We start from the raw sequence: 15,326 nt of genomic DNA on the forward strand, positions 1-15,326 counted from the left end.
CATCTCCATGGTAGAAATCAAACGACGTATTACAGCAAGATTCTCCAAGTCAGCATCACCGTCATGTTCGACAGTTGACACCGAATCTTTTCCACCGCACTGGCCAAATTGAGTCCCGGGGTTTCGGGCAGTTGTTCAGGGACTTCAGCTTGTGCACATAAGTGTCTTTTAATGTCTCCAGAGCCCAAGGATTTTTAATTCTTTGACACATTGACTTCATAGAACAGTAATGGCACAGAGTGTATCGAATCTTTTTATGACATAAAAAGCATTAAAAAGTCCAAAATAAAATTTAAATCCAGTAATTTACATAGTATATCTAAATACAAAAGTTTAAAGTCATGTTATAAATATAAACTTTATCTAATTGTTTGAGATTTTCAAGTAATGCATACTGTATGTGGCAATAATCAGATAAATTTTTAGAGTTCTGAAGTACTACATTTTCAGAGGTCAAACAGAAATAGTTTTGAAGCTTGTTATACAATAATCAGCATTAAATCTGTGAAATCATGTTCTACATGGAGAAATATCAAAGGCACTATCAAATATATTTCAATATTTCAGAAATATTAAAATATTAAATGATGCTTCAGCTTTTGTGGGAATCATTGTCAATGTGCTGTGTAGGACTGGGAAGATGACGTCAGGCGTTTTAAATGGATCTTCCGCCATCCCAGGGACACAGAGCTTGTGGTTCTTATCGGGAATCATGACATCGGCTTCCATTACGAGTGAGTTTGAAGATCACAATTTACCACATAATAAAAAAAAACAATGCATAATCCAACCAGACAGTCAACATTATTCAAGATAATGGTGAACAAACATACTTCCTCTGAACTAGTGCTGCACAATTAATATAGATATTTGTAGCACTTAATTTTACTGTACGTGTACTTTTCTGGTACATACAGTTGAAACCAGAAGTTTACATATACTTAGGTTTAAGTCATTAAAACTAATTTAACCACTCCACAGATTTAATATTAGCAAACTATAGTTTTGGAAAGTTGTTTAGGACATCTGCTTTGTGCATTACACAAGTCTTTTTTGCAACAATTGTTTACAGGCAGATTGTTTCACTTTTAATTGACTATATCACAATTCCAGTGGTTCAGAAGTTTATATAACCTGTTAACTGCGCCTTTATCAGCTTGGAAAATTCCAGAAATGAATGTCAAGACTTTAGACAAATAGCCAATTAGCTTCTGATAGGAGGTGTTCTGAATTGGAGGTGTACCTGTGGATGTAGTTTAAGGCCTACCTTCAAACTCAGGGCCTCTTTGCTTGACATCATGGGAAAATCAAAAGAAATCAGCCAAGACCTCAGAAAAAACATTGTGGACCTCCACAAGTCTGGTTCATCCTTGGGAGCAATTTCCAAATGACTGAAGTTTAAATGTTCTTCTGTACAAACAATAGTATGCAAGTATAAACACCATAAGACTACACAGCCATCATACCATTCAGGAAGGAGATGCATTCTGTCTCCTAGATATGAATGTAGTTTGGTGTGAAAAGTGCAAATCAATCCCAGAATAACAGCAAAAGATCTTGTGAAGATGCTAGAGGAAACAGGTAGACAGGTATCTATATCCACAGTAAAACGAGTCCTATATCGACATAAACTGAAAGGCTGCTCAGCAAGGAAGAAGCCACTGCTCCAAAACCGCAATAAAAATGCCAGACTACAGTTTGAAAGTGCACATGGGACAAAGATCTTACTTTTTGGAGAAATGTCCTCTGGTCTAATGAAACAAAAATGTAACTGTTTGGCAATAAAGACCATTGTTATATTTGGAGGTTTGCAAGCCGAAGAACACAATCCCAACTGTGAAGCATGTGGGTGGCAGCATCATGTTGAGGGGGTGTTTTGCTGCAGGAGGTACTGGTGCACTTCACAAAATAGATGGCATCATGAGGAAGGAACATTTTGTGGATATATTGAAGAAACATCTCAAGACATCAGCCAGGAAGTTAAAGGTTGGCCACAAATGGGTCTTCCAAATGGACAATGACCTCCAAAGTTGTGGCAAAATGGCTTAAGATCAACAAAGTCAAGGTGGAGTGGCCATCACAAAGCCTCAATCCGATAGTAAATGTGTGGGCAGAACTGAAAAAGCATGTGCGAGCAAAGAGGCCTACAAACCTGACTCCGGTACACCAGTTCTGTCTGGAGGAATGGGCCAAAATCCCAGCAACTTATTGTTAGAAGCTTGTGGGAGGCTAACCATAACATTTGACCCAAGTTAACCTGTTGATACGCACCCCCTTTTTGAGCACAAACCATGAAAATGACATACCTGAACTTAATGGTTGTATTTACTGGACCCTTTGGAGTATGGACACAGTTGTAGTATCTTTTGAAAGAAGACACTTTGGGCTTTATTTCCCTGAGTTTCAGAATTAACATATGTTGTTATTTCTTAAAGTTAGAGAAGCTGAATTTTATAGTAATGGAAATATTTTGTGCTGAACATGTTTTTATAATCTAAAAAAACAATAACAAAAGTGCCAAGACAACCCAGAAATACAAAGCCACAAGTCTAAAGAAGTTATGTTTCAAATTTAAAGATGATCTAACAAAAAACGAGGTTCCTGCAACTTTCTTTCTCGATATATTCGCTTCGTACAGAGTAAAATTAAGGCTCCGCCTTTCAAGACAACACAAAATCTGACTGCACTGCTTGGCTATTATGAATAAAACTATGCCCCATTTTTTACAGGATCATTTCGTTTGTGAGACTCTAATATACAGGTGCTGGTCATATAATTAGAATATCATCAAAAAAGTTTATTTATTTCAGTAATTCCATTCAAAAAGTGAAACTTGGATAATGTATACATTCATTACACACAGACTGATATATTTCAAGTGTTAATTCCTTTTAATTTATGATTATAACTGACAACTAATGAAAAACCCCAAAATCAGTATCTCAGAAAATTTGAATATTGTGAAAAGGTTCAATATTGAAGACACCAGGTGCCACACGCTAATCAGCTAATTAACTCAAAACACCTGCAAAGGCCTTTAAATGGCCTCTCAGTCTAGTTCTGTAGGCTACACAATCACGGGGGAAAAAATCCTTTTTTTGTATTGGTCTTAAGTAATATTCAAATTTTCGGAGATACTGAATTTGGAATTTTCATTAGTTGTCAGTTTTAATAATCACAATTAAATGAAATAAACATTTGAAATATATCAGTCTGTGTGTAATGAATGAATATAATATCAAGTTTCACTTTTTGAATGGAATTACTGAAATAAATCAACTTTTTGATGATATTCTAATTATATGACCAGCACCTGTATAAGGTCATATACAGTTTTACAATATGAATGCTGCTCAGATTGCATAGTTTGTTGAAGAACGACGATGAAGGGTAATTCTTTCAGGCGAGACCTCATGTAAACAATGGAGAATATAGCAATATTTCTCAGATTTGTCACTTTTATGGACAAAAAGTGCTATTGGATGTTTTTCTTATAAAGCTTGTCATGGACCATTGACCCAATATTGAAGACACCAGGTGTCTGGCGATCGCGTTTTCATAAAAAAGGTATGGAGTCCCGTTTTGATATTGCATGTTTTCATTTGTACTCCTGGCAACTAAATTGCTGTTTCTGGAGCATTGCTATCATGAAACAGAGATGGATATCAATGTTGAACCCTTAGACCTTTGAAAAAGCTTCTGACCCACTGGGAATGTGATGAAAGAAATAAAAGCTGAAATAATAATTATCTCTACTATTATTCTGACATTTAATGTTCTTAAAATAAAGTAGTGATTCCTAACTGACCTAAGACAGGGAATGTTTTTCTACCATTACATTTCTGTAAAAGTTTGAGTTTATATGTACTTGGCTAAGGTGTATGTAAACTTTTGACTTCAACTGTATATGGTAAATATGTTGTACTTACAGACAAATGTATAATAACAAGAGATGCTTCAGGGTTCGTAAATGGTAACTAATATGAAACATTGATAGCACTTCATTTTACAGTACTGTTCTACATTTACATACTATATAATTACAACAACTACAGTAATTACTAGGCACTAACCCTAATCTTAACCCATATTAAGTTCATGTAGTTACCTAATATTACTCAGTACTTTAAGTATATTGAAAGTATACAGAAATGTCATGTTCTGTAAAATAAAGTGCAACCGAAAAACTGTACTTACTGTATTGTTCTTACCAATGGTACATATGTTGTACATCCAGACAAGTGTGGGGTAATAACAGGAACTTATACAGTACAAGCGCGGACTTATTGTATTTTTTATACTGTAAAATAAAGTGCTACCACATTTGCACTTACTGGTAAGTACCATTGCAGTTCACCTTACCTAACAATCTTTAACTGAACGTGGATTCTCTTATCTGATTGTTATGTACCATGAGATTACCCTCCTTACATCCTTGTATTTTCTGGCAATTCATGAAGGGATTTTTGATGACATATTAATAATTATATGTGTGTTGACACTTCTAATTTTGGACATAAGCAGTAGCTACCAGACTCATATTTGCAGTTGTCATGTGAAGAAGGCCTTGCTTAAAATTACTAAGTTCTAACCCTAAGAAGTAATATAGTTAAGGCTGTGTTTAATATGAGGTTTTATGCAAGATCCCATACAACTTCCAAAGCATATACCATGAAGATATGTACTTACTAATAGTATCTATCTATCATGTTTTAACTGTTGGTAAGTACCATAATGTTTCACATTAGTTAATGTACAAACACTACAAGTGCCTTTTATCACCACACACTTGTCAGTAAGTACTATATATTTACCATGTGTAACATTGAGATGCACTGTAAAGTTTCATATTAGTTATCATGTTGGTACACTTTAGATAAGTACGTATTTTTATGCCACAAATTGCTGTTTTAATCAGATTTTATAATTTTGTTCTTTTAGCCTTAAAAATCTTAGCAGCAGCAATATGAGATGTTAAATCTTTATCAAATTGCAGTTCAAATCACAACATGTTTTTTTTTTTTTTTACCTAATGAGGCAGCTCTACTGTGAACAGACAATAAATTGTCTGGAAGGTGACCTTTTTTGCAAACCTTTTATGTTTATTTTGATTCAAGAACGTGGACTTGCAAGTTTGAAGTTTCAAGAAATGTACTGCAAATTTACTTCATCGCATTTTAGATTTCAGCAGGAAAAGTGACTTTCAGCAAATCTTTCAGGAATTGTACTCAAAGAATTCCTCATAATAACTTTGTGAGTGTGCAGGTGCATGATTCGACTAGGGTGTGGATCCTGAGTTGTCTGTGTTCTTTGACAGAATGACACTGCAGAAGTTGGAGCGGTTTGAGCGAGTGTTTAATATGACATCAGCTCGGATCCTCACCATTAGTGGAGTCAAGTAAGTGTCAATACAAATCTTTTCAACATTTCCACCCTTTTAAACATCTCATCATTGCACATAACTTACTCTAACTTGCTTATCAACTAGTTTGTGCATTTGTTATGTTTATTTCCAGTTTTTTGATGGTGAACAGCGTTGCATTGCATGGTGATCACTGCCCCATTTGCCATCGTGTAGAGCGTCAATTACACAAACTCTCAAACTCTCTTAACTGCTCCATTCAGGTAATATTTATCAGACATAATAGTTTTAACATTAATAAAGTTATAGTAAAAGTCATGATAATCAGCCACCCTTTTTTATGAACATTTTTGTCAAAGTTCAGTTGTTTGTTGTCACTCAGTTATTTGTTACTTTTTATTTTTAGGATGTGTTGTATTTTCACACCACAACCACAACAATACTATTTTTTCTTAATGTACAATCCAAAATGTGATATCCATATTGATTCTGTAACCAAGCTTTTTCCTGCCTTTTTTTCCTATTCTAAAATGAAATCAGAAAGCAGAGCCACAACAGTCTGTTTTTATTGAACGTAGAACGTCTCTTTTGAGAGCCTGAGAAAAGGCCAGGGTTCGTATGGGTGCTGGAAATCCTTGAATTTTAATGTACTGTTTTCAAGGTTTGAAAAGTGGTTGGATTTTGGATAAAGTGCTTGAAACTGCTTGAAATTGTAATTGCTTTGCTTTCATAATAACACTTTTTAGATCAAATAAGCCTAATTGCTTTTGCATAAAAATGAAAACAACGCCACACGAGTCTCGCATGTGGCTATAGTGTGATCTGCCGGTCTTTTTTGATGTGCGCCCTCTGATGGAACAGAGTGCGAGATGACAACATGCCGGGAGGTTGTCGCTTCAATGAGTGTTGGCTTGAGAATGAAAAATACAATGTTTAAAACGAGGACCAAATCCTCGAGTAGCCTCCTGTAAAGTCTGCAAAAAGAATGTGCAGCTTTTCACCATGAGAGAGAAAGTTTAAGCTAGCTGGCAAAATTTGCATGCTAATGATTTCGGGAGGCGGAGGGATGTAAAAACGTTTGTTCAGTGCGTGCAATCACTGACTGAATTATGCACCCTCGTGAATTCTCTCATCATAAACAACAAAGTGCAAATACGATGTAAACAAGAGATTCGTTTTGCAGTTTAAATTCGGTGATTATATCAGGAGTTTATGCAAGAGTGCATAGTGAGCTCGCGCTAGACTGAAGTCTTCCGTTTCAGTGATGGGTAACGTTTGTTGCTCGCTTTCTGTATATCAGTGTTTCCCGAATAACATTCTGAGATTTACCGTTCTTTAGGGTGACCATACATCCTCTTTTTCTCGGACATGTCCTCTTTTTTTGGACCTTAAAAAAGTGTCCGGCCGGGATTTCCAAATTTGCGATTCAGCTTTAGTTGCATTATGATGTGCATCTGGTCTAATACTTCATTGTGTGCACATATTTGCATCGCTTTAAACCCTCTTTGTAAGTCCCACCTTCTCGCACACCAATTGGTCGATAATAAGAACTATTGGCCAAATTCCTGCCTGTCAATCTGTTGATTGCACTCAACACTCAAAGTGTTGTTGTGTTCGGCTTCAACAGTTGCTTAACAGCAATAAATTAAAGCTGATTTGAAACAATGCCCAAACAAAGTTTTTGATAATTTAGAGAAGATTTGCTACAAAAATTCCCATGCTTTCGTCTAGGTGGAGATCCATGGGAAGCAGAATGTATGACATGTATAGCTGCACTTATGTATCATTTGCTAATAAAGGTGCAAGGGATTTAGAAGCACACATTAGCTGAAGCATAAAGGTTCATCAAAAGGTGAAAGTTCATCAGGTAAATTAACGGACTACTTTTTGCAACCAGGTAAAATTGTTATCACATTGCTTCATTTTCCATGGCCATTCAAAATAATAGTAATAGTAAATGAAGGAAAACTCATGGCATCAAATATTTTATTTTAGTACATGGAAATTCAAAAGAATGTTTGACATTTTTATTTATATATTTATATATCTGAACTTGTGATTCTGAACAAGTTTTATTAGATTCCTCCGTAAGGAGGGAATCTATTGTATTTGTCAGTTTTATTAGATTCCTCCGTAAGGAGGGAATCTATTGTATTTGACGGTTTTATTATTATTAGATTCCTCCGTAAGGAGGGAATCTATTGTATTTGACGGTTTTATTATTATTATTATTATTATTAGATTCCTCCGTAAGGAGGGAATCTATTGTATTTGACGGTTTTATTAGATTCCTCCGTAAGGAGGGAATCTATTGTATTTGTCGGTTTTATTAGATTCCTCCGTAGGAGGGAATCTATTGTAATTGATGGTTTTATTATTATTAGATTCCTCCGTAAGGAGGGAATCTATTGTATTTGTCGGTTTTATTAGATTCCTCCGTAGGAGGGAATCTATTGTAATTGATGGTTTTATTATTATTATTATTATTAGATTCCTCCGTAAGGAGGGAATCTATTGTATTTGTCGGTTTTATTATTATTATTATTATTATTATTATTATTATTATTATTATTACTTCTCCTTGAGCCCCAATAGCTCAAAAAGTCACTGGTCAAAAATTTTCTAAATTGGCACATTGATACTCCATGCCAACGGGTACCCCCAAACCAAGAATGGTCAACATTCAGCCCATAGGTGGCGCTACAGGCCACGCCCAAAAAACAAAAATTCAAAGTGATATAATTTCCACCCCATTTGTCCAAATCTTCTGAAACTTTGTAAACATGCCTCATTTCTCATGGGGAACAAAAAAGCCTCAAGGACCCATACTTCTGCCATTATGGATTTTCCTGTACAGTGAAAATTTTGGAAAACCTACAAAACTCTTCTTCTCCTGAACCTCAGCTCCAATTGACTTGGAATTTGGCACACGTGTGTAGTATGTATGTCTTTCCAAGCGTTACTTAGCAAAAATGAATACAATACAAAATGGCTGAAATGGGCGTGTTTATGTAAATGTACACACAAAAGATGATCAAAAATTTTTAAAATCCCATTGATTTACAATGGCTGAGCAAAAGTGCTCCCTCTACTGGACAAATATGGTCCACATGTAAAATCCCATTCACTTACATTGGCTGAGCAAAGAGGCTCCCTCTACTGGAGTAACTCTGTCTACCACATGCAGCTCTTCTGTAGCAATCTCTCTAATGAAGCATTTAGGTCTCCTAGTGGGTGGAGCTCAGACTTAGACTACAGAAGACATTTTGCGTCTGCATGGAGGTATGTCAAATCAATTGTGTGTCTTAATGCTTTCCAGTTTGAACATTCAAGCGATTTTACACTATTCAACTCAACAAAGGCAAAACAACTCAAATAAATGTTTTCGAGCAGTTTGTGTGACACAGCGGCGAGCAGCGTCGCGTCTAACGTTCATGCGCCGATGAGAGTTAAGCTTTCCCTTCTTGCGTTTCAGCGGACAATTTCATACACCAAAATACATGATATATTGGGGTGTCTGCTATATCTCAAGTGAACAAACAGTTGATAAAGAAATCGGGTATCAATATATTGAATTATGAATTATTGAAGGGGTCTAGTGATGCAGCTGTGATGTCCTGTTAGATTTTTCTCTATCGAGACAGCGTTAGCGTATCAAAACTTCGAGTATGATGTTGTTTAATTGTCTCTGACAACCACGCAATCCTCGGCGAGATCATTTTGCTTGCGCATCTTCCACGAAGGTTTGTTGGTTGTGTACAATGGTTGCCTGCTTGAACATTCAAGCGATTTTACACTATTCAACTCAACAAAGGCAAAACAACTCAAATAAATGTTTTCGAGCAGTTTGTGTGACACAGCGGCGAGCAGCGTCGCGACTAGCGCTTCGCTGCGCCGATGAGAGTTCAGCTTTCACAGCTTCATGCGTTTGAGCGGACAATTTCATACACCAAAATACATGATATATTGGGGTGTCTGTTATGTATCAAGTGAACAAACAGTTGATAAAGAAATTGGGTATCAATATATTTAATTATGAATTATTGTGAACAACACGGATGCGCTGTGGTGTCCTGTTAAGATTTTTCTCTCGAAACAGCGTTAACAGCTTAAACAAAATACTGCGTTATTTTTGCACATACAGATACATTTAATACATCGTCACAAACTATGAAAGTTGTACTTTTATTTGTTGTAAAATAAAGAAAATAAACCGTGTGCTCTTTGTCTAAGCGAATATCTTTCTGAAACACGTCACAAAAACTTACACAAACATGAAACATATGTCTAAAGAAAGTAGGGATGGGCTGATCAATCCTAGCGTATCAAAACTTCCGAGAATGATGTTGTTTAATTGTCTCTGACAACACGCTAAACCGCTGGCGAGATCATTTTGCTCGCATCATCATGAAGGTTTGTCGGTTGTATACAATGTTTGCCTGTTTGAACATTCAAGCGATTTTACACTATTCAACTCAACAAATGTCAAAACAACTCAAATACATGTTTTGCGAGCTGTTTGTGTGACACAGCGAGCAGCGTCGCGTCTAACTCACGCACTCCGATGTCTTTACGCTGCTGCTTGCGTCTGAGCGGACAATTTCATACAACAGAGTGTCAAAATACATGATATATTGAGGAGTCTGTTATGTCTCAAGTGAACAAACAGTTGAGAAAGAAATCTGGAATAATTATATTTTATTCTGGCATTATTCCAGATGACGTCCTGCTATATTTTTCTCTCGAAACAGCGGAAACAACTTAAACAAAATACTGCGTCATTTTTGCCCATACAGAAACATGCAAGACATCATTACGAACTATGAAATGTGTACTTTTATTTGTGTACACTTACAATAACAACAAAACCTTGTGCTTTTGTAAAATAAATAAACAGGGTGCTCAGTCTCTGTCTTAGCGATTATTTTTCTGAAACCGTCACAAAATTCAAGTGAACAAAATCAACCATTCCACGCAGTCTGTATTTTATCATCTCACAATGAATACAAATGCAACAAGCATGGCACAAAACGAAAATAATGATACTTCTCAGTTCTCAAAAGATTAAACTGAACTGTGCCTTAAGTATCGTATCATGCGATAAAAGCCTCTTAAAGAGACAGTAACAATTTAGCCTTAGGTCCTGAACATAGACATTCCCAAGTAATTGAGAAGTACAAATGGTATTATTTTAAGTTTTTTTATTTCTCTCTTACCTTGTAAAATGCCACGTTTTTGAATGGCATGTAAACACAATCACTCCATTTTTTCACTGGATCTGTTGCTATTTTAATGATTTAAAAATCAAAGCACTGACCATTTAAAGTGTGAGCTTGTAGGCTACATTTTGAAATAGTTATAAACAGTCACAGCTATACAGTGTTATTATGTGCCTAGATAGTCTTTCAAATAAAATTGCTTGTGATATGCTTATGTAAATCACACAAAAAAACAGAAAAAAAATCTTAAGAGAGAAGTGAAAGTGAAAGTAGAGATTTTCAAAGTGATTTTTCATTCAAAGTGATACAATTTCCACGCCATTTGTCTAAATCTTCTGAAACTTGGTGTACATGCCTCATTCCTCATGGGGAACAAAAAAGCCTTAAGGACCCATAACTTTCACCATGATGGATTTTCCGTGCGTTGAAAATTTGCGAAAACCTAAAAATACTCTTCTTCTCCTGAACCGTAGCTCCAATTGACTTGAAATTTGGTACACATTTGTAGAATGGACATCCTTGAAAACATTACTTAGGAAAAATGAATGTGATACAAAATGTCTGAAAGGAGTGTTTATGTAAATGTCCAAATTTTAACAATATATACCTGTCAATAAATCAAATGTAATTTTGACTGATGGTTTTCAAACCTAACATGCTTCAAGATGACATCACTCTGAAGTACTGCATAAAGAATGGCCGACATTAAGCCCCTAGAGGCGCTACAGGCCATGTCGAAATTCCCATTTTCTGGTCTAAAATGTTCTAATTTGGTACAATGGTACTACAGGCCAACAGGAACCCACAAACCAAGAATGGCCGACATTAAGCCACTAGGGAGCTAAAGGCCACGCCAAAATTCCCGTTTTCTGGTCAAATTTTTTTTAATTTGGTACATTGATACTACAGGCAGACAGGAACCCACAAACCAAGAATGGACAACATTCACCCCTAGAGAGCTACAGGCCATGCCAAAATTCCCATTTTCTGGTCAAAAATGTTCTAATTTGGTACACTGATACTACATGCCAACAGGAACCCACAAACCACGAATGGCCAACATTAAGCCATTAGAAGCGCTACAGGTAATTCAAAAATCCCATTTTCTGGTCAAACATTTTCTAATTTGGTGTATTGATTCTACAGGCCGACAGGAACCCACAAACCAAGAAAGGCCCACATTAAGCCCCTAGAGAGCTACAGAACCACTCCAAAATTCCCATTTTCTGGTCAAATATTTTCTAATTTTGTACATTTATACTACAGGCCAACAGGAACCCACAAACCAAGAATGACCAACATTTGCCCATAGGTGGCGCTACAGGCCACGCCCCAAATTTTTTTTCAAAATGATATAATATCCACCCCATTTGTCCAATTCTTCTGAAACTTGGTGTACATGCGCATTTCTCATTGGGAACAAAAAAGCCTCAAGGATCCATAAGGTCGGTATGGATTTTCCTGTACATTGAAAATGTTTTGTTTAGGAATCAGGCGAAGACATGTTTTTTGAATTCCTTAATTGGGAGGGTTTATCCCCAACCATCTACTGATCAATTTTAAATGATTTGCCATTTTGAGGAGGAATCCGCATTGCTGCTTGCAGCTATATTTATTATTATTATTATTATTATTATTATTATTATTATTCTTCTTCTCCTTGAGCCCCAATAGCTCAAAAAGTCACTGGTCAAAAATTTTCTAAATTGGCACATTGATACTCCATGCCAGCGGGTACCCCCAAACCAAGAATGGTCAACATTACGCCCATAGGTGGCGCTACAGGCCACGCCCAAAAAACAAAAATTCAAAGTGATATAATTTCCACCCCATTTGTCCAAATCTTCTGAAACTTTGTAAACATGCCTCATTTCTCATGGGGAACAAAAAAGCCTCAAGGACCCATACTTCTGCCATTATGGATTTTCCTGTACAGTGAAAATTTTGGAAAACCTACAAAACTCTTCTTCTCCTGAACCTCAGCTCCAATTGACTTGGAATTTGGCACACGTGTGTAGTATGTATGTCTTTCCAAGCGTTACTTAGCAAAAATGAATACAATACAAAATGGCTGAAATGGGCGTGTTTATGTAAATGTACACACAAAAGATGATCAAAAATTTTTAAAATCCCATTGATTTACAATGGCTGAGCAAAAGTGCTCCCTCTACTGGACAAATATGGTCCACATGTAAAATCCCATTCACTTACATTGGCTGAGCAAAGAGGCTCCCTCTACTGGAGTAACTCTGTCTACCACATGCAGCTCTTCTGTAGCAATCTCTCTAATGAAGCATTTAGGTCTCCTAGTGGGTGGAGCTCAGACTTAGACTACAGAAGACATTTTGCGTCTGCATGGAGGTATGTCAAATCAATTGTGTGTCTTAATGCTTTCCAGTTTGAACATTCAAGCGATTTTACACTATTCAACTCAACAAAGGCAAAACAACTCAAATAAATGTTTTCGAGCAGTTTGTGTGACACAGCGGCGAGCAGCGTCGCGTCTAGCGTTCACTGCGCCGATGAGAGTTAAGCTTTCCCTTCTTAGCGTTTCAGCGGACAATTTCATACACCAAAATACATGATATATTGGGGTGTCTGCTATATCTCAAGTGAACAAACAGTTGATAAAGAAATCGGGTATCAATATATTGAATTATGAATTATTGAAGGGGTCTAGTGATGCGCTGTGATGTCCTGTTAGATTTTTCTCTACTCGAGACAGCGTTAGCGTATCAAAACTTCCGAGTATGATGTTGTTTAATTGTCTCTGACAACCACGCAATCCTCGGCGAGATCATTTTGCTCGCATCTTCCACGAAGGTTTGTTGGTTGTGTACAATGGTTGCCTGCTTGAACATTCAAGCGATTTTACACTATTCAACTCAACAAAGGCAAAACAACTCAAATAAATGTTTTCGAGCAGTTTGTGTGACACAGCGGCGAGCAGCGTCGCGACTAGCTTCGCTGCGCCCGATGAGAGTTAAGCTTTCACAGCTTCATGCGTTTGAGCGGACAATTTCATACACCAAAATACATGATATATTGGGGTGTCTGTTATGTATCAAGTGAACAAACAGTTGATAAAGAAATTGGGTATCAATATATTTAATTATGAATTATTGTGAACAACACGGATGCGCTGTGGTGTCCTGTTAAGATTTTTCTCTCGAAACAGCGTTAACAGCTTAAACAAAATACTGCGTTATTTTTGCACATACAGATACATTTAATACATACGTCACAAACTATGAAAGTTGTACTTTTATTTGTTGTAAAATAAAGAAAATAAACCGTGTGCTCTTTGTCTAAGCGAATATCTTTCTGAAACACGTCACAAAAACTTACACAAACATGAAACATATGTCTAAAGAAAGTAGGGATGGGCTGATCAATCCTAGCGTATCAAAACTTCCGAGAATGATGTTGTTTAATTGTCTCTGACAACACATAAACCCATGGCGAGATCATTTTTGCTCGCATCATCATGAAGGTTTGTCGGTTGTATACAATGTTTGCCTGTTTGAACATTCAAGCGATTTTACACTATTCAACTCAACAAATGTCAAAACAACTCAAATACATGTTTTGCGAGCTGTTTGTGTGACACAGCGAGCAGCGTCGGCGTCTAACTCACGCACTCCGATGTCTTTCAGCTGCTGCTTAGCGTCTGAGCGGACAATTTCATACAACAGAGTGTCAAAATACATGATATATTGAGGAGTCTGTTATGTCTCAAGTGAACAAACAGTTGAGAAAGAAATCTGGAATAATTATATTTTATTCTGGCATTATTCAGATGGCGTCCTGCTATATTTTTCTCTCGAAACAGCGGAAACAACTTAAACAAAATACTGCGTCATTTTTGCCCATACAGAAACATGCAAGACATCATTACGAACTATGAAATGTGTACTTTTATTTGTGTACACTTACAATAACAACAAAACCTTGTGCTTTTGTAAAATAAATAAACAGGGTGCTCAGTCTCTGTCTTAGCGATTATTTTTCTGAAACACGTCACAAAATTCAAGTGAACAAAATCAACCATTCACGCAGTCTGTATTTTATCATCTCACAATGAATACAAATGCAACAAGCATGGCACAAAAGCGAAAATAATGATACTTCTCAGTTCTCAAAAGATTAAACTGAACTGTGCCTTAAGTATCGTATCATGCGATAAAAGCCTCTTAAAGAGACAGTAACAATTTAGCCTTAGGTCCTGAACATAGACATTCCCAAGTAATTGAGAAGTACAAATGGTATTATTTTAAGTTTTTTATTTCTCTCTTACCTTGTAAAATGCCACGTTTTTGAATGGCATGTAAACACAATCACTCCATTTTTTCACTGGATCTGTTGCTATTTTAATGATTTAAAAATCAAAGCACTGACCATTTAAAGTGTGAGCTTGTAGGCTACATTTTGAAATAGTTATAAACAGTCACAGCTATACAGTGTTATTATGTGCCTAGATAGTCTTTCAAATAAAATTGCTTGTGATATGCTTATGTAAATCACACAAAAAAAACAGAAAAAAAATCTTAAGAGAAGTGAAAGTGAAAGTAGAGATTTTCAAAGTGATTTTTCATTCAAAGTGATACAATTTCCATGCCATTTGTCTAAATCTTCTGAAACTTGGTGTACATGCCTCATTCCTCATGGGGAACAAAAAAGCCTTAAGGACCCATAACTTTCACCATGATGGATTTTCCCGTACGTTGAAAATTTGCGAAAACCTA

The 15,326-nt window shown here is 36.3% G+C and overlaps 1 protein-coding gene across 1 annotated transcript in view; it reads left to right on the forward strand.

Annotated features, from left to right (window-relative positions):
• Positions 1-15,326, forward strand: part of mppe1 (metallophosphoesterase 1) — an 86,539-nt gene that overhangs the window by 12,553 nt on the left and 58,660 nt on the right. Inside the window, exons 3-5 of the mRNA XM_052114894.1 lie at positions 631-734; positions 5,318-5,398; positions 5,517-5,625. Of these exons, the coding sequence (XP_051970854.1) occupies positions 631-734; positions 5,318-5,398; positions 5,517-5,625 (294 nt within the window). The remainder of the gene's footprint in view (positions 1-630; positions 735-5,317; positions 5,399-5,516; positions 5,626-15,326) is intronic.

Source organism: Xyrauchen texanus, chromosome 42 (assembly GCF_025860055.1).
Source record: "Xyrauchen texanus isolate HMW12.3.18 chromosome 42, RBS_HiC_50CHRs, whole genome shotgun sequence".
Taxonomy (NCBI): domain Eukaryota; kingdom Metazoa; phylum Chordata; class Actinopteri; order Cypriniformes; family Catostomidae; genus Xyrauchen; species Xyrauchen texanus.